The following is a 24,057-nucleotide window of genomic DNA, read 5'->3' as shown; positions in this document are numbered from 1 at the left end:
TCGGCCCCTTTCTGCCCTCGGTCCTCGGCCCCTTTCTGCCCTCGGTCCTCGGCCCCTTTCTGCCCTCGGTCCTCGGCCCCTTTCTGCCCTCGGTCCTCGGCCCCTTTCTGCCCCCCACACAGAATAATGTTCCCCCAGAATGTTCTCATTACATGTTTCCCCTTATTCTCTCCAGTAATTGTATTATTACAGCGGATTCTTTATGATGTTACATCGTCATCTTCTCCCCATTCAGGTCCCTACAATATCGGATCCTCTCAGCGGAGATCTTCTATAGAAGAGAATTCTCCTGATTGCCCCGTGAAGGATGGATATGGACAGGGACAAGATGGCGGAGAGGATATTACACCTCACCCTAGAGATCCTCTTCCGGCTTACTGGAGAGGTGAGAGATTCTGATGACGTCACATTACATCATTCTTATCTATGGGAATAACAGATGGACAGAACTGGAGAGGTGAGGACTCTGGAAATGTCTGGAGTGAGATTTATTACTGTGTCTCTCCATAACCAGGATTACAGTAGTGAAGAAGACCTCTAGTGAACGCTGTCAGGCCCCTGTGTCTGAGGGATGGGGAAGACCCCTGAGCCCAATCACGGGGCCTCCACCTCACCCCCCGATACATGAGGACATCAATGACCAGAAGATCCTAGAACTCGCCTACAAGATGATTGAGCTGCTGACTGGAGAGGTGACACTGCTGGGAATGCTGGGACATTATACAGTAACGCTATGAAGGGATCGGGGGTGACGGTATCATTGTATGTGTCAGGTTCCTATAAGGTGTCAGGACGTCACCGTCTATTTCTCCATGGAGGAGTGGGAGTATTTAGAAGGACACAGAGATCTGTACAAGGACGTCATGATGGAGGTTCCCCAGCCCCTCATATCACCAGGTAATAGACAGGACTAAATACACACGGCCTATAATTATCTGTATGTAAGGAATGAATTCAGCCCCTGTATGTGTCTCCTCCAGTTCTATCCAGTAAGAGGGCAACACCAGAGAGATGTCCCTGTCCTCTTCTCCCACAGGACTGTAAACAAGAAGACCCCGATGTTCCTCAGGATCATCAGGTAGATGGAGAGAAGGTGCCATGAAATCTCCCTATGATGTGTAGACGGCTGTGAAGGTCTTGTGCTCAGTCTTGTTTTATCCTCCAGTATTATATGTGTTATACTTGTGTAATGAGAGCGGTGGAGATGGCAGGATTAGAGCTGATCATAGATGGGACTTCTCCATCTGTCTGTGACTTTTACAATATTTGTTTCAGGGGGAAGATCTGCCCCATATTAATACTACAGAGACATATGTGAGGGGTGATGAGCGGAGTAAAGAGGAGATTCCTACAGATAACCGCCCAGGTGAGTAGTGACCACTAAATGCAGAGAAGTCACAGATTCTTCTCAGTCCCCGGCTGTGGCTGCTTTATCAGGGTTGTAGTCCGGCCATAGGAAATGGTCACCATTCTGCTGCTAGACCACCACATGCTCCTCCACCCAAAACTGTCCCCATCAGGGTCGAACTAGGGTGTCTGGGGCCCACCAGGGGAATTGACTCCAGGGGCCCTCCCTACAGCTAAATATAAACACCCCATTATTTTGTTGTTTTGACTGTATACACAGGCGGCTCCTGCACATCTATATTGTGCACTATAACTGGAATGTACAATTACAGTAGTTTGCAGTAATGGGGTCTTTGGTGAAAACAAGTTATCACCGATCCACAGGTTCGGTTGGTGATAACTTATTGATCGGTGGAACCAGACCAGTGGAAACCGCACCGATCGGAAGATTGGGGAACTTTTTGCAGCAGCAGGTGGGATGTGTGACCGCAGCTCCATTCATCCTCTGTGGAGCAGCCAGATAAAAACAAGCGCAGCGCTCACAACCACTGAGGAATGAATGGGTCAGTGGTTGAATCGGACACGAGCTCCAGTGTAATGGGGGATAAAAGTTGCGCGATTGGTGCAGGTCCCAGCAATCGGACCCCACTGATGAATAAGTTATCACTTATCCTTAGGCAACGTTCAGTATTTGGTCAGTATCTTGCATCAGTATTTGTAGCCAAATTCAGGAGTGGGTGATAAATACAGAAGTTGTGTCCGTGTTTCTATTACACTTTTCCTCTGATTTTACCGCTCCTGGTTTTGGCTTCAAATACGGAGGTAAAAAACTCACTGAATAGTGTGTGCACGTGGCCTTAGTAAACGTGATTACTTGTTTTCACTGGAGAATCTCTGTAAGTGCATATTTACTGCAGTGTATTAGTCACAGGACAGGGAGGGGTTAAATGTTGAAGTATTTACCGTATTTTTCGGACTATAAGACGCACCTGACCATAAGACGCACCCTTGTTTTAGAGGAGGAAAATAGGAAAATAAAACTTTAAGCAAAAAAATGTGGTCATGACACACTGTAATGGGGCGAGGATCTGCTGCTGACACTGTTATGGGGGTAATGTCCCCAAATTCTCTACTAAGGTACCCCATCCTGGTAATGATCCTCCTGCCTTGTATATGATCCTGCAATAAACCCCCATTCTGCTCATATACCAGCATCCTGCTCATATACCCCATCCTGCTTATATACCAGCATCCTGCTCATATTCCCCCATCCTGTTTATATACCCCCATCCTATTGATATACCCCCCATCCATCCTGCTCATATTCCCCCATCCAGCCTGCTCATATACCCCCATCCTGTTCATATACCCCACATCCATCCTGCTCATATACCCCCATCCTGTTCATATACCCCACATCCATCCTGCTCATATACTCCCATCCTGTTCATATACCCCCATCCTGTTCATATACCCCCATCTTGTTCATATACCCCCCCATCCATCCTGCTCATATACTCCCATCCTGTTCATATTCCCCCATCCATCCTGCTCATATACTGCCATCCTGTTCATATTCCCCCAACCATCCTGCTCATATACTGCCATCCTGTTCATATTCCCCCATCCATCCTGCTCATATACTGCCATCCTGTTCATATACCCCCCAACCATCCTGTTCATATACCCCCCATCCTGCTATATGCCCCCATCGTGCTCATATACCATCCTGGTATATGGCCTGTATCCTATAGCACAGAGAAAAAAAAAAAAACAAACGTTTATACTCACCTTTTCCTCACTCCCTGCAGCCGATCATCTTCCTCTCTGCACGACTGATCTGTGTGTGTGGAGCCGTTCCACTGCAGCACGCGATGTCTTCCTGTCTGTGCCGATCAGCTGACCAGCACAGATCAGCTGACCGGCACAGACAGGAAGACATCGCGTGCTGCAGGGGGCCGGCTCCACACACGGGGATGGGTGAGTGCACTGATTCACTGCACCCTGCGCTGATGATGACGCGCGGGGAGCAGTGAATACAGCCGCACATGATCACTCCAGGCTGTAGTTGCCAGGGGTGATCATGGGGGCTGGCTCTTTACTATGCGCGCGTCCCCGCTCGTCCTCCCGCCCACCTGTCAGCGCTGGCTTCTGCGCTGAGAAATGGGCGGGAGGATGGGCGTGCATATGTAATGAGCGGGTCCACGTGGTAACAGCAGGCTGCTACAGCCTGCTCGTGCCCCCGATGACCCGCTCCACCGCAGCACCTCATTCCCCGCAGCCACAGTCAGACCATAAGACGCACCCCCAACTTTCCCCCAACATTTGGGGGGAAAAAAGTGCGTCTTATGGTCCGAAAAATACGGTAATTTCTACTGGAAATAATCTCCCCCTTTAGAGAGAAAGAGTGATCTCCATACACCACACAATCCACTATGCCAAGACCAATAATATCACATACAAGGGAGAAATACCGTCACACCGTGACCAGACCACACATTACCACCAAACAGTGACCAAATACAGCCACATACAAGGGAGAAATACCACCACGCTGTGGCCAGACAACATATTACCACCAGTGACCAAATACAGCCACATACAAGGGAGAAATACCACCACACCGTGACCAGACCACATATTACCACCAAACAGTGACCAAATACAGCCACATACAAGGTAAAAATACCACCACACCGTGACCAGACTACATATTACCATCAAACAGTGACCAAATACAGCCCCATACAAGGGAGAAATACCACCACACCATGACCAGACCACAAAGTGACCGAATAATACCACAAACAAGGGAGAAATACCGTGACACTATGACCAGATAACATACTATGAACACATAGTGATCAAAAGCAACCACATACCAGAGAGTAATGCCACCACATCATAATTAGACCACATAGTAACCGAATATCACCACATACAAGGGAGAAATACCGCAACGCTATAACCACACCACATAAGGACCGACTATAACTACAAACAAGAAAGTAATACTGCCACACCATAATCAGACCACATAGTGACCAAATACAACCACATACAAGGGAGAAATACCGTGACACTATTACCACACAACATAATGACCAAATAATACCACACACAAGACAAATATCAGTACATGACCAGACGACATATTACTACCACAAGGACATATAATACTACAATAATGATCATGAATAAAAACTACAATGCTAATAACACTAATATTATCATCAGTGCCATCAGAGCTCCTGTGTATAGGTAATGCAGTGCTCACCAGTGACATTATATACAGGAGCTCTGTATACAGTGTACAGTATAGAGTGTGTGTGTGTGTGTGTGTGTGTGTGTGTGTGTGTGTGTGTGTGTGTTCATGTAATACACTGACTTACCAGTGACGTCTCTAGTTGAAGTTGTTCATCTTCGCTTTGTCTCTTCATCCGGAGCTGACCGCCATCACTTCTTCCTGCCATGACGCGACTCTGCAGAAAATAACAGTCACCTATAGCCGATCACTCCCAGAGCACATTCCTCACTATTTCTACACTATGTCAGACTCTTGTTCCCCCCGTGGAAGACAATTTCCTCAAAATTAACTTATATTTCATCAGTAATAATGTCCCCTAATTTGCCCCTACAGTAATTATGCCCCACGTGCCACCATAAACTAATAATGTACGTCCCTTATCCTGGCCCCATATAGTAATTATGTCCCTCATCCTGGCCCCTTTTATTTAATAATATCTGGGGAAACAAGTGGAATGAGAAGGGGTTCTTAATTGCTTCCTGCACAAAATATCCCCACACACTGCTCCTCTCCAAAATAACCCCACAAAGTGCCCCTTTCCAAAATGTCCCCCCAAAATTTGCCCTTTCTATAATATCTCCCCGCAACTATATCCCTGTATAAATTCCCCGTCTCCTCATTATACTATGCTACCTTCCAAAATCTTTGATGCCTCATAATGTCCCCCATTGCCCTATAATGTCCCAATTTCTTTCATAACGTCCCCCACTGACCTATAATGTCCCCCACTGCCCTATTGTGTCCCAAACTGACCCATAATATGCTCCATAAAGTCCCCCACCGCTTCTTAATGCCCTTTGTAAAATAACACTGCTCCTCCCCCACCCGCAGCCCCTCATGTACATCTTCGGCTCCTCTGGAGCGCTTAGCTGTGCCTGCGCGTCCTCCTCTTCATCCCTGCAGCTGCAGCCCCGGTGATGATGTCATGTCGGTGCAGGAGTGAGGCGCGCTCCCCTGCCTCAGTCCTGTGGCGTCCTCCTCCTCTGCAGCCCCGGCGCCAGTGATGACGTCGCGGTGTGGGGCTGAGCAGCACTGCTCTGCCTCCTGTACAAATGTATGCGCGCCTGAAAGACACGCATACATTTGTATGCCGGCGCTATCTCCAAGTCCTGCACACCTCATCTGTGCAGGCCTGGGGACTCCCGCAGTCCACCGCTAGGACCTTTTGTGAGTCACATGACACATGTGATGTCACTAAAGGTCCTGCAACTGCGGAAACTTCAGTGATCGTACAGAACTTGTACAATCACTGAAGTTTACGATTGAAAGGCTGGGGGCCTGTGATGCCCTGTGGCCTGGGAGCTGCCTGAGGGCACCATAGTGGGGGGGAGGGGGTGGGGGGCAGCTGCACTACAGGCCCCCAGCAGCAGGACAGATGGGATGGTGGTGGCGGCTGGAGCATTGTCTGGGGACCCCTGGCCTGGCAGGTCACTGGTGAGGTAAAGGGCCCCCGCGCCCCCCCGGGGCCCCTGCTCACTCCCCCCCCCCCCCCCCCGGCCCCCACCTTCTATACTCACATGCTGCTGCTCCTGCAGCCTGGCCTGGGGGCGACGCCGGATCCGTCCTCCGCAGCGCGATGCTGCCTGCACTGGGGCAGGAAGGAAGCAGTCCTCGCTCTGTGACTGCCTCCTCCTGCAGTATCGCTGCGCAGAGGAGTCAGAGCGGCACTGACGGTGACAGCAGGCAGAGCAGGGAGATCGCTCTCCCTGCTTGCCACTGCAGAGGGAATGGGAATGTCACTAATATCGGCAATGTGCTGATATGATTAGTGAAATTACCGGCCGGGGGGGCCTCTCACACATATCCAAAGGGGCCCAGGGTGGGTAGGGGGGCGGAACGTGGCCATCAATAGCAGGGGCCCACCGGGGGTTCTCCCGACCTCCTGGTGGGCCAGTTCGACCCTGGTCCCATTATTTTGGGCATTGGACGCCCTTCTGTTGGAGTGAGATCTGTATCAGCCAGATCTTACAGGTAGGATCCACCCTATCCCCAGAAATTAGAAGATGTTGACCCTTAGGTGCCCAGACCTCTAATCTGTAAAGCCAAATGACAGCGTATGTAGAATGTGCAGACAACTTAGAAAATCATGGGAAGAAAAATCTAATCAGTATGGTGGACCCCTAAGAAGAGAAAGCGGAGGGTATGGCTATGTGCACACACTGCGTTTTTTTGACCCTGCGTTTTTGTGCGTTTTTTTAGCGCTAAAAACGCACAGAAAGGCAGTGTCTTTTAAAAAACGCATGAAAAAAACGCATGCGTTTTTACCGCCTTCTGGTGCGTTTTTTGGCTGCGTTTTGCTGCGTTTTTCTGCGTTTTTTTTTTTTTTATCAACATTGCCATTGCCATTAAAGATTGTTGGAAAAAAAAAGTCTGATGTAATTTCCTTCTTCCATATGTTCTTCATTCTACACTAGTGTATGCAGGAGAGCAGACAGCTGCAGAACTACAAGGCTCAGTATCCTCCATCCAATAGTGTATGCAGGAGAGCAGACAGCAGCTGTCGAACTACAAGGCTCAGAATCCTTCCAGGACTGTATGCAGGATTTCTTTGCCCCCCCAAACAAAAAAAATGACGTGGGCTTCGCCATATTTTTGTATGCTAGCCGGGTACAGAAGGCAGATATGGGCTGCCCCCAACCCCCAGCTGCCTATTTGTACCCGGCTGGGAACCAAAAATATAGGAAAGCCTTTTTTTTTTTTTTTTTTTTTTTTTTTTTTAATTTCATGAATTTCATGAAATAATTAAAAAAAAAAAAAAATGACGTGGGCTTAGCCTAATTTTTGTGTCCAGCCAGGTACAACTAGGCAGCTGGGAATTGGAATCCGCAATGCAGGGTGCCCAAGCTTTTTGGGCACCCCCGGTGCGAATTGCAGTCCGCAGCCACCCTAGAAAATGGCGCTTTCATAGAAGCGCCATCTTCTGGCGCTGTTTCCAACTCTTCCAGCTGCCCTGATGCCGGGTGGCTCGCTGGGTAATAATGGGATTAGGGCTAGCTGTATATTATCAGCTGGCCCTAAGCCCGAAATTCATGGTGTCACGCCAATATTAGACATGGCCACCATGAATTTCTAGTAAAGATAAAAAAAATAAACACAACACACAGAAAAATATTTTTATTAGAAATAAAACACAACTCAATTAGTGACTCCCATCTTTTTTGAAATAAAGAACCCCCTCCGCAGTAATCCTGGGTCAAGGGTCCCGCGCCGTCCAAATCGGATCCAATGTCATCTGATAGGTTTGCTGGAAGGCAAAGCAATTGTCACGTCCCCACTGGAGCCCGCTCCTGCGACTTCTGCTCCGATCGCCAGACGACGCCATGTTCCCACCATGGATAGTGCTGGTGATGGGAGAGGAGTCGGTGCCCGTGGCTCTGCGGAGCACAGGCTCCGCTCATCCACTAGGCTGGGTTTCCCTGGAACCTGCAGTACCACTGGCTGACTGGAGGTGGCGTGTGTGTCTTCCAGCTGAAGTTGCCAACATTCACCTGCAGCCAATGGGAAGACACCACACCCTTCTTATTCCCCCTCCTGTCACATGACCACTGCCAGAGATAGTTCTGTACTCCTGGCTCATGTGCTGTTTGTATTTTGATTCCTGTGCGCTGACCTTTGCTTGTTTTTTTACTACCCTCCTGCCTGTCGTTTTTGTACCTGGCTGCCAGTTCCGGATTTGACCTCTGCTTTGTCTCCTCACTACGCCCTTGCCTGCCGATTCAGTTCCTGTTTTGCATCTCCTGGTTTTGACCCTGCCTGATGACCACGGACTACAGCCTACCACAGGTAGTGATCTCTGGAGCTCTGTGTAATTCCAAATTCCTGTATAGGGGTTAAAGGGTTGCAGAGTTCTTGGGGTCCTGCTTTGTGAGCGGCTTTTCTCTAGACTCCCCTTACAGCCAGTCTGAGTCTGTGGCTCCAATCAGGCATTACAGCGATAAGATGATGTGTCAGGTTCAAGGGCCTGAATCACATGAGACAGCAGCTGATTGTATAAACGGCTTTTATACAATCAGCTGATGCATCAGTGCAAAAAAAAAAACATGTCTGTGCAGCGTCTGACTGGCTACCGGAGGAATCTCCAGTAATGCCAGGCCTGGATTCAGGTCCCTGCACTGCACTTCGGAGCTCTCACCTGAGCTCTGGCGTGCAGCCTGCACTTTACAGCGAGCACCGAGTGATTGATTCCCCGGCACTTGCGATTCAGTTCATGACAGCTGCAGACATCCCGGGCTAATCTCCGGTGCTCTCACCTGAACTCCGGAGATCACCCCAGCCTGTCTGCAGCTGTCATGAACTGACTGCAAGCGCCGGGGAATCAGTCACTCAGCGGTAAAATCCGGCGTCACCACGAGACTTACGATCAGCTGATGCGTCAGGTGACCGCATCAGGTGATCACCGCCAGGTCCTCACGGCCAGGTCATGCAGCCGTCGGACGTGCCTGGGAGCCGGCACACAGCCGGAGCGGGGGTGGCGCGACCGGGAGAGGAGCTGGGAGCGGAAATGGCACCAGGAGTCTGCAGACAGGGGAGTATGACATTTTTCTTCTGTTCACTTTTGATTTAGCAGCCGCTTCCACCTCCTGCACGGGAGCGGACATGGCACCGGGCGGGAAATGGAAACGGCGGTGGCGGTACCGGGAGGATTCACGCTTCTGTGTTTACTGACAGAAGGAATCCTCTTCCTGTACATGTCACTTTACTACTCACCCCTTGCGTTTATAGCTGCGTTTTTAGTAATAAAAACGCACTAAAACGCAGCTATATTTGCAATTTGCTGTTTTCATTGCGTTTATGAACATCTCATTGAACTCAATGGGTGGAAAACGCAGTGAAAAACGCAAAAATAATTGACATGCTGCGTTTTTATGGGCACCACAAAAACGCAGCTAAAAAAAAACGCTGTGTGCATACAGCAAAAATGAAAACTCATAGACTTTGCTGGGGAAGCAAAGTCATGCAGTTTTCTGAGTAAAAACGCACCCCGCAAAAACGCCACGAAAAACGCACTGTGTGAACTTACCCTAATGATGCTGGTGACCTCCTAGATTCTTAGTTTGGTGCCGTGTTCACCAGGTGAATAAAGATTGATTGCTCTCAGGGGGAGAAACAGAATAATAATCTTGTAGTTGATGAAGAGGCCTCAGTAGTCTGGAAAGCTTGCTTTGTAACATCATCATTTTTTTTAATTTTTATTCACCATTTAATAAGTATAATCCATCCAGAGAAAGAAAGGCAGCGATCACCGTACTGCAGTATCCACAGTTTATTTGTGAGCGCAGAGCAGATACATCAAAAGTGGGGGGAGGTGAGGAGAGGCAGTGGGGTGAGGACGACGGCACACCGTTTCTCACAAATGTGATTTGGCAGGCCCTAATAAGTATCATAACTACAAGATTCTTATTGTTTCTCCACTGAGAGCGATGAATCCATCTTCCTAGAATCTCGGCCTCTTATTGATAGATCTTCCTTCTCTCCCTTCTGATGAATGTGCTGATAGGGGCGTTTATATCCAAAGTTGGGCACAGGGTAACTGTAACACAGGGCCGGCGTCAGCACGCGGCATACCTGGGCAAATGCCGGGGCCCTGGAGAGCCGGGGGGGCCCACTCGGCCTCGTCAGTTCTGGTGCCCCTTGGCCGGGGCCCCTTCGCCTTAGTTCTGCTGCCCCCGGGCCGAGTTCCGCAGTCCTCGGCAGGAATCTGCAGCGCCGTCCCTTTAAGGCGCGCAGACTTCCTGGTTTGAACTTCATCTGTGGGCGGAGCTACCGACCGGCCTGCTCAGTCCCACAGATGAAGGAGTTGCAGTGCCAGCCAGCGACCCCCAGCACAGCTCTTCTCTCCGGCGCTGTGTGGGCCCCCTCTCCGGCGCTGTGTGGGCCCCCTCTCCGGCGCTGTGTGGGCCCCCTCTCCGGCGCTGTGTGGGCCCCCTCTCCGGCGCTGTGTGGGCCCCCTCTCCGGCGCTGTGTGGGCCCCCTCTCCACCGTGACCTGAGAGGTATGTGCCCTCCCCGCCCCCGATTTATGGGCCCTGGGGAGCTGTATGGGCTTCTCCCCCCTTAGGTGTATGCCCTGCCCCCCGGTGCTGTATGTGCTGGCCCCTGGAGCTGTGTGTGTGGGCCCCACAGAGCTACGTGTGTGTCTGTATGTATGTAGCAGAGCTATGTCTGTATGTATGTAGCAGAGCTATATGTGTATGTATGTAGCAGAGCTATATGTGTATGTATGTAGCAGATTCATGTATGTATGTAGCAGAGCTATGTGTGTATGTATGTAGCAGATGTATGTATGTAGCAGAGCTATGTGTGTATGTATGTAGCAGATTCATGTATGTATGTAGCAGAGCTATGTATGTAGCAGAGCTATGTATGTAGCAGAGCTATGTGTGTATGTATGTAGCAGAGCTATGTGTGTATGTATGTAGCAGAGCTATGTGTGTATGTATGTAGCAGAGCTATGTGTGTATGTATCCAGCAGAGCTGTGTATGTATGTAGCAGAGCTATGTGTGTATGTAGCAGAGCTATGTGTGTATGTAGCAGAGCTATGTGTGTATGTATCCAGCAGAGCTGTGTATGTATGTAGCAGAGCTATGTGTGTATGTAGCAGAGCTATGTGTGTATGTATCCAGCAGAGCTGTGTGTGTCTGTATGTATGTATCTAGCAGAGTTGTGTTGTGTGTCTGTATGCATGTATGATGTGTATCTATGTATGTCAGTGTATATGACTGTATAGATATGTCAGTTCTATACGTATTTTTGTGAGTTTGTCTTTAAATATGTATATGTATGTGTACGTATGTGTGTGTCTGCGTGTGGATGGGGCCCACCGGGACTCTTCCGCCCAGGGCCCACAAAAACCTGGAGCCGGCCCTGCTGTAACATATGAGGGAGGTTAGAATTACCCCACAGTGGGTACATGGAGGCAGCCCACCCACAAGATTTAATTAGAAAAAAAAGGAAAGTAACACATAAAGTTCTGATATTTTTACCTTCAAGAGCCTGAAAGATATTTTCTCTGAATTCTACAAATGTCCATTATATAAGAACTTGTACTGGAGCCGTCCATTGTGGAGTCCGAGAGGCAGAAAGTAAATGTGTAATGTTTCTTCAAGAAACTCATCTGACAGAAGATATTGGCCCCTACAATACACTGTGTTCCAAATTATTATGCAAAAAGAGTTTTGGAGTGATAAGGTTAGACATTTTTGTTTGTCATTTAAACTTATTGCTGGTGATGTGTGTCAGGGCTCTTTATGTTACTGAAAGCAATTGCAGATACCTGTGCACATTAGTTTGGCGTTAGGTGTGTCCAAATAAAGGCAAGACTACTTAAGAAGGCTGTTCCACATTATTAAGCAGCCTACATTTTTTGCCAAAATGGGAAAGAAAAAGGATGTGTCGGCTGCTGAGAAGCAACAAATTGTGGAGTATTTAGGTCAAGGCATGACTACAATCAACATTGCCAAGACACTTTATCATGATCATCGCACAATCAAGAAGTATGTAGCTGATTCACAGCACACACATGTGCGTGCTGATAAGGAAAAATTGAGGACTCTTTCCAACAGGCAATTGCATCAGGTTAAAAGAGCAGCTGCTAAAATGCCTTGTCATAGCAGCAGACAAGTTTTTGAAGCTTCTGGTGCCTCCAACGTCCCCCGAACAACAAGATGCAGGGTCCTTCAGAGCTTTGCATCTGTGCGTAAGCCATCCTGTCGACCACCTCTATCCACTGCACACAACCAGAAACGGCTCTAGTGGGCCAAACGATACATGAAGACTGACTTCCAAACTGTTTTGTTCACCGATGAGTGCCGTGCAACGCTCGATGGTCCAGATAGATGGAGTGGAGGATGGCTGGTTGATGGACACCCCATGAAAACACGGTTAAGGCGCCAACAAGGAGGAGGTGGAGTAATGTTTTGGGCTGGAATCATGGGGAGAGAGATTGTCGGCCCCTTTAGGATCCCTGAAGGGGTCAAGATGAACTCCATAATCTATGTGGAGTTTCTAAAACAGCACTTCCTGCCATGGTTCAGGAGGAAGAACCGTGCATTCCGCAGCAAGATCATTTTCATGCATGATAATGCACCGTCTCATGCTGCAAATAACACATCTGCATCTCTGGCTGCTATGGGCATAAAAGAGGACAAACTTATTGTGTAGCCACCATCTTCTCCTGACCTCAACCTCATTGAGAACCTCTGGAGCATCATCAAAAGGAGTGTCTAAGATGGCGGGAGGCAGGTCACATCTAAGCAACAGCTCTGGGAGGGTATTCTGTCCACATGCAAAACAATTGAAGCACAAACCATCCAAAAACTGACAAATTCAATGGACGAGAGAGTTCAGAAGCTTCTTTCAAACAAGGGGTCCTATGTGCAAATGTAACATCACCTAGAATTAAGTTTTGACTTGGAAACTGTTTGATTTCATTTTGTGATAAGCTGATAATGCTTAGAATTTCACAATTGACCATATTGTTTTTCAAAATAAAAATAAAGAGGTTGAAAACTGCTGGGCATAATAATTTGGAACATGCATTTTGAGTGCACTTTGAGTGTTTATTTTTAAAAATATACTGTTTTCATAGGCAGTTTGATCAAAAACATTTCAATTCTACTCGAATAGTAGATGACTGGAAAATAACAATGACTATAATTGATAAAGTTAATTTAGGAAAATATGAAAAAATATTTTTTGCATAATATTTTGGAACACAGTGTCGTTTGGATTGCGAGAGCCCCCGAGCCACATACTGTAATTACTCCAGATGTGTCACCTCTAGTTACTAAATCACTGACGGTGAAGGCTGTTGGGCTGGAGGGCGATCATTTTAGTAGATATGTTCTTGCCTACAGTCACATTTTTTCTGTACAGTAGTTAGAACCAAAGCTCACGGAACGATTGCGGTCGCAGGTGTTTAGGCGGCCCAGGGATCTCAGCCAATAGCGGCGGCCAAACAACTGCTGTGGGGCCCGGTGCAAACGCTGGTATCGGGCCCCCCGCCAAGGATAGCACTTTCAATTGTATTGGCATCACAGATGGCATTCTCCCACTGTGTCTGCGCTCTGATGTGTCAGCACACTAGAGCGCAATGACATCACTACTGCACACTGTGCTGAGATGTGCAGAGTGGCAGAAGATTGGACACACGCTGAGGAGACCGCAGTAGCGGGGGAACAAGGAGAAGTGAATATGTATTTAATCACAGTGGCCAGAGGACTATGGGGGTGCATTAACCCCTTCACGACCATGGACGGATATATCCGTCATGGAGCGTGTCCCGTTAAGCCCCACCCCCTGCCGCGGGCAGGCGGCGGCGGTCGGCACACATGTCAGCTGTTTTCAACAAATGGCCCCCAAAGGTTAGTAGGAAATTCTAAATGGCCCCCGGCAGTAAAAAGGTTCCCCACCCCTGTTGTAGAGTGAAAATAGCAAATCTGCCATTTTAGTGCCCAACACCTAGTGGCCAGCTTGTGCTCCACGAGACATGCAAACCGTAAATGTTTATGTGGGTTCTTCCCTGTGGCAATGCCAAACGTGGATAATGACAGTGTCTGGGTACACTGCAAGGCTGAGATGCATCGAGGACATTTGGCTTTGGGATTTTGATGGATTGGATTATGAAGCCATATCTCTTTATCAAGAATCTTTCAGCTACAACCATTGTGGAAATCCTCCATTTTTCCACTCACAGAGAAGTAGTTTGGTATAATTTTATCTTACAAAATATTATTTGATGGTTATTATTCCAATACACGGGAGGCAAAATGAACATCCTGGTCTACTGGTTCCTGCTCTGGGGTCTACTCTTAGATTGTAAATGTTTTTTGTTGGAGTAAATAATTACAATTTGTATACCTTGTAAGTTTGTAAGTTCTTTAGCTATGTTATGCTCGCGTTTGAAAGCATGAGTGGACCCACTGGACCACAGCACTGGCGTAACTAAGTGACTACCTCATCTTCACTAGAGCTTCTGTTGGTGATGGAAGGCTTGCAAGCAGGTTTCCACTGACTGCAAGTAGATCAGGATCTGGTCTTGTTGTTCCTATTAATGGACAATCTCTTCCTCAATACCCGTGAGCTAAGGAGTTCTGGAGCCAGTGGGATCCATGGCCTGGGCAAACTGTTATGCTTGCTGGTGCAAACAGGAGTAGGCCCACTGGGCCGCAGCACTGTCTCAACCAGGAGGGGCATGACTCAGCGACTACCTTGGCTTCATTAGAGCCTTTGATGGTGAGGATAGGCTTGTGCTGGAAGGTAGATGCCAGGTTTTACTCCAGGAAATCCCAGTACTGCAACAGCTGGCCTCAGGGGTTGGGGATGAGATACTGACAGTCAATGCTGCTCCAGCAGGCACAGCTGGTATAGATGAATGTAGTAGGTATGATATGCATAGCTTATATAGATAGATGTAGCAGGGTTGCCAGGCACAGCGAGTACTAGGATACAGACACGTGTTCACTCACAGAGCATAAGACTCCGCAAACGGAATAGGACTTGACAACTAGCAATATGTCTCTGAGGATAGAACACGTTGCCCAAGTACCTCTGACGTGCCCACCTGGGCCGTGGGTGACTCGTCACCAGGCTGCGGTTCTGCTGCTGATCAGGCAACGCGGTGGCGTGGCCCGGTTCTGTGACCCCGGCGGTGGTGTTTAATAAAGATATACGGGATGATGGTTGATTTGTGACGTCACCTGTGGTATGCGGCAATATAGGTGCCGCCGCTTCGGGATTGGGGAACCTCTGGGGCTGATGGTGACGCAGCTTGGATGGTGTAACTCTCCACAGGTAGAGCTGGGCCCCAGGGCAGAGGGGGTGGTAGTAGTAGTCTATTATGGTGGGCGCAGGCGAATAATGGAGCGACTCAGGGGTGCAGTCAATAGGTGTTTACTCACTGTAGCCTCACGGATAGTTTGGAGGTTGTGTCCGGTGCACCTTTCTTTATGTATGCTTTCTCTGGCCGACTTCTGCGCTGGCTTCTCCCTCCTGCCATGCGCACTCTCCCACTGAACCCTGTTCCAGTGCTTGTGAACCCTATCGGGCGGCGTGAAGCGCTATCTCTTTGGTCCTTTTTGGGTCACCTTCCAACGAATTCGTGTGCGGTGGTAGCTTTGGTGCTTGACGTCACCTCAGTCACTGGTTTTACAAGGGAGCCCGTGGGTTTAATCTCCGCTAGCCTAGGAACCAGTTCCTGATTTGCGACCATGTCCCTCCACTTTATTATGTGTAGAACAAGGCCACGGGGTAGTGTAGTAATTCTCCTGGTCTCTGGGACCTTTCTGTTTGAGCCCGTGCCGAGCGGTACCAGCTTCAGACCATGGGTCTTAGCTCCTCCACTGCTCCTCACCTGACTTGATCTTTAGACTGTTCTAACTTCCTCCACATGACACCTCTGTTCCCACTCAGCTGACTTCACCCCCCGGTCTGGTTCAGGTATAATCACGCCCTCACCATGTTTGGTGATGTGTTGCTAAGTGAGTGTGCTGTGCTTGTGCATGAACCTGCATTGACCTCTTCTTCCATACCCAGGATGGGATACCACACCTCTGGCTGAGGTGCAGTACCTCTCTGGTGACTGAAGCCTCAGGGGCGCCACACCTCCCCTAAGGGGAGGATTCCTTACATACCTAGTGCCTCTCAGCTATAGGCTAGGAGGCACTTCCAGGTTGGGGCACACTGGCCCTTTAATAATAGGTGTGCCAATGCCCTAAGCATGCTCCCAGGAGACCTGCATGGCATGTGCAGGCCCTGGGAAATGGTGGCAGGGACCGGGGAAATTGAAGCCAACGCTGGGCGACAAGAAAGTAAGTGTGCTAGCGTCTCCGCTGGGGAAAGCGGACAGAACCATGCAGGAACGCCGGTAACAGCCTTACAGTGCACCGCCTTGTGTCCCCCCCCCCCCACCTTTTCCAGGCCTGAAAGGAATCTTTTTCAGCACAAGATGGGCATTACTGTTCTCCACCAAACCCCATTCAGTCAACCAAAAAGAAAGTTTTACCTTTCACTTTTTTCATGGCAAGGATGCCTTTTGCCTCAAAGACACATTTCACACTTACCGGTGAAGGCAGGGTACCAGGATTTCTGAAGTAGAGGCTCAGGACGACCGGCTTGAGGAAGAACACATGAAAGGAGTTGGGATTCCGCAAGGAGGCTAAAATCTTCAGCTTATAGAACACAGTGTTGATCTTTTGAAGCACCTAGAAGGGACAACTTGAAAGAAGGCATTTTGAAACCGACATATCTAGAAGAGAGCCACACCTTGACTCTAGGACAGAACGAAGGAGGATCCAGGCATCACTTTTCTGCATGGCTTTTCATTCTATTGGAGGACTGCTCCAGGTAGGCCTTGGTCTTCACCTAGACTTTGGAGAACCCCTTGACAAGAACATCGGAGGTAGGATTGCCGGAGGTGATAACCACAGGGAGAGTGTTCTTGGGCTGCTGTCCATATACGATGAGGAATTGAGAGTTACTGGATGACTCACGTGATTATTATAGGAGCACTCCGCCCATGGTAGAAGCTTGACCCAATCGCTGTGGTGTTCATTAACAAAGTACCACAGGAAATTTGTCAGAACTGAGATGTGACTTGGACACCTCTATCAGACACAATGTGGAGATTAAAGGGTGCTTTACACGCTGCGACATCAGCCGTCCAATAGTAGAGGAGGGGTGGAGGTGAGCGGGACGTAACATCCCGCCCACCTCTTTCATTCCTCATTGCGGGCGGGACGCAGGTAAGGAGAGGTTCCTCGTTCCTGCGGTGTCACACATAGCGATGTGTGCTGCCGCAGGAACGACGAACAACATCGTTACTGCAGCAGCAACGATAATTGAGCTTAGGGGGGGCATGTCACCAATTAGCGATTTTCAACGTTTTTGCAACGATTCAAAATCACTAATAGGTGTCACACGCACGACATCGCTAACGCGGCCGCATGTGCGTCACAAAATTCGTCACCCCCAACGAGATCGCTTTAGTGATGTCGTAGTGTGTAAAGCGGCCTGAACTCTATCTCTGGCAACAAGCCAAGGTGTAATGCAGGTATATATGGACACAGGGCGTCGGGATAAGGATTAGCAGCTGAATTGCCAAGGTGTTCGCAGGTTCCTAGAGGGGAAAGCTTTAACCCTGACAGAGAACATACCTGAAACTCAATTCACATCAGGGAAAAAAGAATGAAATATCAAGGAGCAATTAGCGCAGGAAAATGCAACAACCTTCTGCAGCCGGTCTGTCACCATGACAGTATCGGCACACCTCTAGAGCTATCTTGATCACCAACAATTCTCGGTTATCAATTGACTAGTTGCGCTCAGGAGCAGAGAAGCCCTTGAAGAAGAAACAACAGGTTACCCACTTACCAGAAGCCGACTTCTGCGTGGGGATCACACCGGCCCTTGAGGACAAAGCATCCTTTTCCAAGAAGAACTGTCTGTTAATCTCTGTTCTATGTAGTGGCGGAGCTGATGAGAATGTCTACTTGAGGGTGATAAATGGACTCGCCCCTTCAGAAATACACATCTTAGGATTCCCCCCTGTGAGTCAGGGCCGTGATAGGGAGAATCTGATGCAAGAATTGAGGAATGAATTGGCAGTAATAATTTGTGAAACCCAGGAACTGCTGAATCACGTTCACTCCGTCAGGACGAAGCCATACTTCAGAACTGCTGACACCTTCTCCGGATCCATATTAAAACTGGTGTCTGAGAATATGTAGCCCAGGAAAAGAAATGAAGTGCATTCAAAAAGGTACTTCTCGAATTTGGCATATAAACAATTCTACAATCTATGTAGAACCTGGCCAATATTACTCCTGTGCGTTGTCAGATTAGGTGAGAATACCAGAATGTCATCCAGATACACCACTGCGCTTGAGTAGAGCAGATTTCAGAAGATATGGTTCACTAATTCCTGGAAAACCGCCACAGCATTGAGGAGTCCGAATGGCATTACCTAAAACTCATAGTGGCCACCATGGCTATTAAAGGCAGGCTTCCCTTTGTCTCCCGACCATATACGGACAAGGTTGTATGCACCACGGAGGTCGAGCTCGGAGAAGATTCTGGAACTTTGGATATGGTTGAACACCTCCAGTATAAACAGCAGAGGATACTTATTCTTTACCTTGATATGGTTGAGACCTTTATAATCTACACAGGGGGGCAGAGGACCATCTTTTTTTTTTTTTTTTTTTTTTTTTTTAAAGAAGAAGAACCCGGTTCCATCTGATAAGGACTTCTGGACAAATGCCCTTGCCAGATTCTCCTTGATTTGCTCTGGCAAGGCTTGGCTTTTTGCCTGGGACTGAGGGTAGACATGGCCGATGGGAGGTGAGAAACCAGAAAGTATGTTGATAAGGCAATCATATGGCCTGAGTGGAGGAAGAGTCTCAGCCTCCTCTTGTCAAAGACATCAGCATAAACGCAGCAGGCGGATGGCAGACCCAGAAGATTTGAGGGCATCACTGGTCATCGGGCATGACGGACTGAAATGAGACATTTTTCTGAACAGAGCTGACTGCATCTGAGCACATCTCCGGATCGCCAGTCCAAGACAGACTCGTTAATCTGAAGCCATGCCAGAGCCAGTAGTATTGGGTGCGACGGTCCTGCAAATTTATAGAAGGCGATCTTCCTTGAGTGCAGCATTTCCACCCAGAGTTCAACTTGTTCAGTGATGAACAGGTTAGTCTCCTACAGACGTTTTACATCCACGGATGAAACTGCTATAGGAGCTTGAAGTCATTGAATTGGAATCTGTTACTGATCCACAATGGGCTGTTGTATGAAGTTTTCGGCAGAACTAGTGTCCAGATAGGCCAACTCAGTGAATCACAGGATACGGACACAGATAATAATAATAATTTATTCATTTATATATCGCTATTAATTCCATAGCGCTTTACATACATTGGGAACACTGTCCCCATTGGGGCTCAATCTAAATTCCCTATCTGAATGTCTTTGGAGTGTGGGAGGAAACCAGAGTACCCGGAGGGAACCCACGCAAACACGGGGAGAACATACAAACGCCTTGCAGATGGTGTCCTTGGTGGGAGTTGAACCCAGGACCTCAGCGCTGCAAGACTGCAGTGCTAACCACTGAGCCACCGTGCCGCCTGTGATATGGATAAATACAGAGAGGACTTGCTTTCATCTAGGATAGCCTCTCCTACGGACCCTAGGCTTGGAAGTTTCCCTGCTTCAAAGGACATAAACGTATGTGACTGTGTTGCGATGGTTCACTGGACGAGGCTTTGCCAGGTTCACGTTATCTACCTTCATGCACTCAGAGAAAGCAGCAGGAACTGCAGTTTTTAGAACCTGAGATAAATGCGGACAGCCAGAGATACCAAGTCGTCCAGGGAATATGGTATATTATGGCCCGCCAGTTCGTCTTTGCTTCTGCAGGACAGAACCTCTCAGAATGAAGCCACCAGTGCCTCATTATTCCAGCCTAGTTTGGAAGTGCGGAAATGAATAGCATAGTGGCCTATGGTGAGAATTTCGTGGCAGTCTATGGAGTGCAGATTCTACCCGGTTCTTTGATTATCTTGCAGAATGCCCCCTGAAGATTTGTACATCCGATACGACAGGCTGAATCCTCTACTATAATTAATTGATCTAAGCAAGGGGCTCACCGTTCATATCTGACATCATAAAGGCTACTTTGGACCTGTCCAAAATTAATAAAAGTTCAAAGTGCATGGAGCACTGATTTTATGAATCTTTCTTCATTGCTTGGGGTCACCGTTAGACCACAGAGGAGCATAGATGAGGACCAAAGATTGGAGCTGGATATGGTGTCGGGGTGGCGACTACAACTAGGACAAGATCGAGTGGAGGCATTGGGGTGAAGGCTTTCAAGCAAGTGTCCACTGACTGCAAATAGTTCAGGATCCAGTCTTGTTCCCATTGACGGACAATCTTGCTGCGAGATGAAATGTTCTGGAGTCAGTGGGATCCATGGCTTGGGCAAACTATGCTTGTGGGCGCGAACGGGAGTGGGCCCACTGGGCTGCAGCACCATCTCAACCAGGAGGAGCATAACTAAGCAGATATCTCGGCTTCATTAGAGCTTTTGATGGTGAGGATAGGCTTGTGCTGGAAGGTGGATGCCAAGGGCTATTCCAGGGTGTCCTGTCACTGCAACAGCTGACCCCTGGGATCCTGGATTGGTTACTAACAGTCACTGATGTGGTTGGGTGCAGGCGCAGTGGATACAGCTGATACGACAGGTGCAGCAAATATGGTAGACACAGCTGATATAGATAGATAAATGCAGCAGGTTTCCCGGGCATTGTGGATACCAGGATACAGACACATGTTCGCACACACAGAACATAAGACTCAGCAAATGGAACAGGAACTGAGAGCTAGCAACACTTCTCTAAGGATTGACCATGTTGCCTAGGCACTTCCCATAGGGGGAGGCTACATTAAGTACCTAGTGCCTCTTAGCCAGAAGTTGAGAGGCACTTCCTGGTTAGGGTATGCTGGACCTTTAAGAATAGGTGCACGGATGCCTTAAGCACACTCAAAGGAGATTTGCATGGCATGCGCAGGTCCTGGGAGACAGCAGCAGGGATAGAGGCCATGGAAGACATTGTTGGGCGGCCGGGAAGGTAAGTATGCAGTGATGTCTGTAACGTTTCAAGCTATCTTATAAATGATATCCTTAAATTTGTATATATTATTAAAAATATTTTTTCTTATTGGCAGATGAATCTACCAGGAGATTAGAAGCACAACTGACATATTCAATTTTTAAATCAGATGACTTTGATATCACACAAGATATAACTGAAGTGAATGCCTCATCAAATCAAAGTGCTCTCACAGCAGAGAAGCCGTTCTCAACTTCAGCATATGGAAAAATCCATAAAATTCACACAGGGGAAAAAAGACTTTCTTCAGAGTCTGTTATGTTCCAGAGAACTGACACAGGGGAGAAGCCATATTCATGTTCTGAATGTGAAAAATGTTTTAACCAAAAATCAAATCTTGTTAGACACCAGAGAATTCACACAGGGGAGAAGCCTTTTACATGTTCAGAATGTGGGATATCTTTTGCATGTAAATCACATCTTGTTACACATCAGAGAATTCACACAGGGGAGAAGCCATATTCATGTTCTGAATGTGGAAAATGTTATAAGCAAAAATCATATCTTGTTACACATCAGAGAACTCACACAGGGGAGAAACCTTTTAAATGTTCAGAATGTGGGATATGTTTTGCACGTAAAATAGCTTGTGTTACACATCAGATAATTCACACAGGGGAGAAGCCATATTCATGTTTTGAATGTGGAAAATGTTTTAACAAAAAATCACATCTTGTTACTCACCAGAGAATTCACACAGGGGAGAAGCCTTTTACATGTTCAGAATGTGGGAAATGTTTTGCAGATGAATCAAATTTTGCTAAACACAAAAGAAGTCACACAGGGGAGAAAATATTTTCTTCAGAGTCTATGTTCCAGAGAAATCACACAGGGGAGAAGCCATATTCATGTTCTGAATGTGGAAAATATTTTAACCAAAAATCACATCTTGTTACTCACCAGAGAATTCACACAGAGGAGAAACCCTTGTGCTCAGAATGAGGGTAATGTTTTACACACAAATAGCATCATTTTAAACATCACAAAATTCACAAGGGTTGAAGCCATTATCATACCTAGAAGTTGAGAAATGTTTTACTTGAAAATTATAGTTTGTTACCAACTAATTATCCAATGTTGTCCTAAATGACTGATGATGATAAATATAAGCCACCTGTGTGTAATCAAGTCTCCGTATAAATGCACCTGCTCTGTGATAGTCTCAGTGTTCTGTTTAAAGTGCAGAGAGCATCATGAAGACCAAAGAACACAACAGGTAGGTCCGTGATACTGTTGTGAAGACGTTTAAAGCTGGATTTGGTTACAAAAAGATTTCCAAAACTTTAAACATACCAAGGAGCACTATGCAAGCGATCATATTGAAATGGAAGGAATATCATACCACCGCAAGTCTACCAAGACCTGGCCGTCCATTCAAGCTTTCATCTCAAACAAGGAGAAGACTGATCAGAGATACAGCCAAGAGGCCCATGATCGCTCTGGATGAACGGCAGAGATCTAGAGCTAAGGTGGGAGAGTCTGTCCATAGGACAACAATCAGTCGTACACTGCACAAATCTGGCCTTTATGGAAGAGTGGCAAAGTCATTTCTCAAAGATATCCATTAAAAGTGTCATTTAAAATTTGCCACAAGGCACCTGGGAGACACATCAAACATGTGGAAGAAGGTGCTCTGGTCAGATAAAACCAAAGTCGAACTATTTGGGCACAATGCCAAACGATATGTTTGGCGTAAAAGTAACACAACTCGTCACCCTGAACACCCCATCCCCACTGTCAAACATGGTGGTGGCAGCATCATGGTTTGGGCCTGCTTTTCTTCAGCAGGGACAGGGAAGATGGTTAAAATTGATGGGAAGATGGATGGAGCCAAATACAGGAATATTCTTGAAGAAAACCTGCTGGAGTCTGCAAAGGACCTGAGACTGGGACAGAGATTTGTCTTCCAACAAGACAATGATCCCAAACATAAAGCAAAATCTACAATGGAATGGTTCACAAATAAACGTATCAAGGTTTCGTTAGAATGGCCAAGTCACAGTCCAGACCTGAATCCAATCGAGAATCTGTGGAAAGAGCTGAAAACTGCTGTTCACAAACGCTCTCCATCCAACCTCACTCAGCTCCAGCTGTTTACAAAGGAAGAATGGGCAAGAATTTCAGTCTCTCGATGTGCAAAACTGATAGACACATACCTTAAGCGACTTGTGCTGTAATCACAGCAAAAGGTGGCGCTATAAAGTATTAACTTAAAGGGGACGAATAATATTGCACGCCCCAATTTTCCGTTATTTTTTTAAAAAGTTTAAAATATGCAATCATTTTCGTTCAACTTCACAATTGTGTCCTACTTGTTGAAGATTCTTCACAATAACATTAAAATGTTTATCTTTTATGTTTGAAGCCTGAAATGTGACTTACCCACACTTTGCACTGACGAGGGGCAATCACCCCCGAAACACCGTGTCTGCAAATTGGGATTCTGATCTGGTATATATCCTATGTCATATGAAAAGGCTTGTTAAAAAGCCACTTTTGACTTTTAGGATTGCTATTTCCAATAGGTGGCGCTAGAGTTTGTCTCCTTTCCTGGAGTGACAATTTGGAAAAGGTTGAAAAATTCAAGGGGGCCAAATACTTTCGCAAGGCACTGTAGATGGCTACAAGAAATGTTTGGAGGCTCATCAATGCCAAAGGGTGTACAACCATGTATTTATAAGGGGTGTAACCAAGTATTAATTAGGGGCCTTTATTGCTGCACATGCTGTT

General features: G+C 47.4%; 1 protein-coding gene across 1 annotated transcript; it reads left to right on the top strand.

Moving 5' to 3' along the window:
* Positions 1-250: 250 nt before the first annotated feature.
* Positions 251-24,057, top strand: LOC142258744 (uncharacterized). The gene is made up of 5 exons (XM_075331355.1): positions 251-692; positions 774-897; positions 981-1,078; positions 1,276-1,366; positions 21,383-24,057. Exons 1-5 carry the CDS (start codon positions 669-671, stop codon positions 22,267-22,269), a joined length of 1,224 nt encoding a protein of 407 aa, XP_075187470.1. The 5' UTR covers positions 251-668; the 3' UTR covers positions 22,270-24,057.

This window comes from Anomaloglossus baeobatrachus (assembly GCF_048569485.1).
Source record: "Anomaloglossus baeobatrachus isolate aAnoBae1 chromosome 5 unlocalized genomic scaffold, aAnoBae1.hap1 SUPER_5_unloc_1, whole genome shotgun sequence".
Classification (NCBI taxonomy): Eukaryota; Metazoa; Chordata; class Amphibia; order Anura; family Aromobatidae; genus Anomaloglossus; species Anomaloglossus baeobatrachus.
This window is presented reverse-complemented; position numbering and strand designations above follow the sequence as displayed.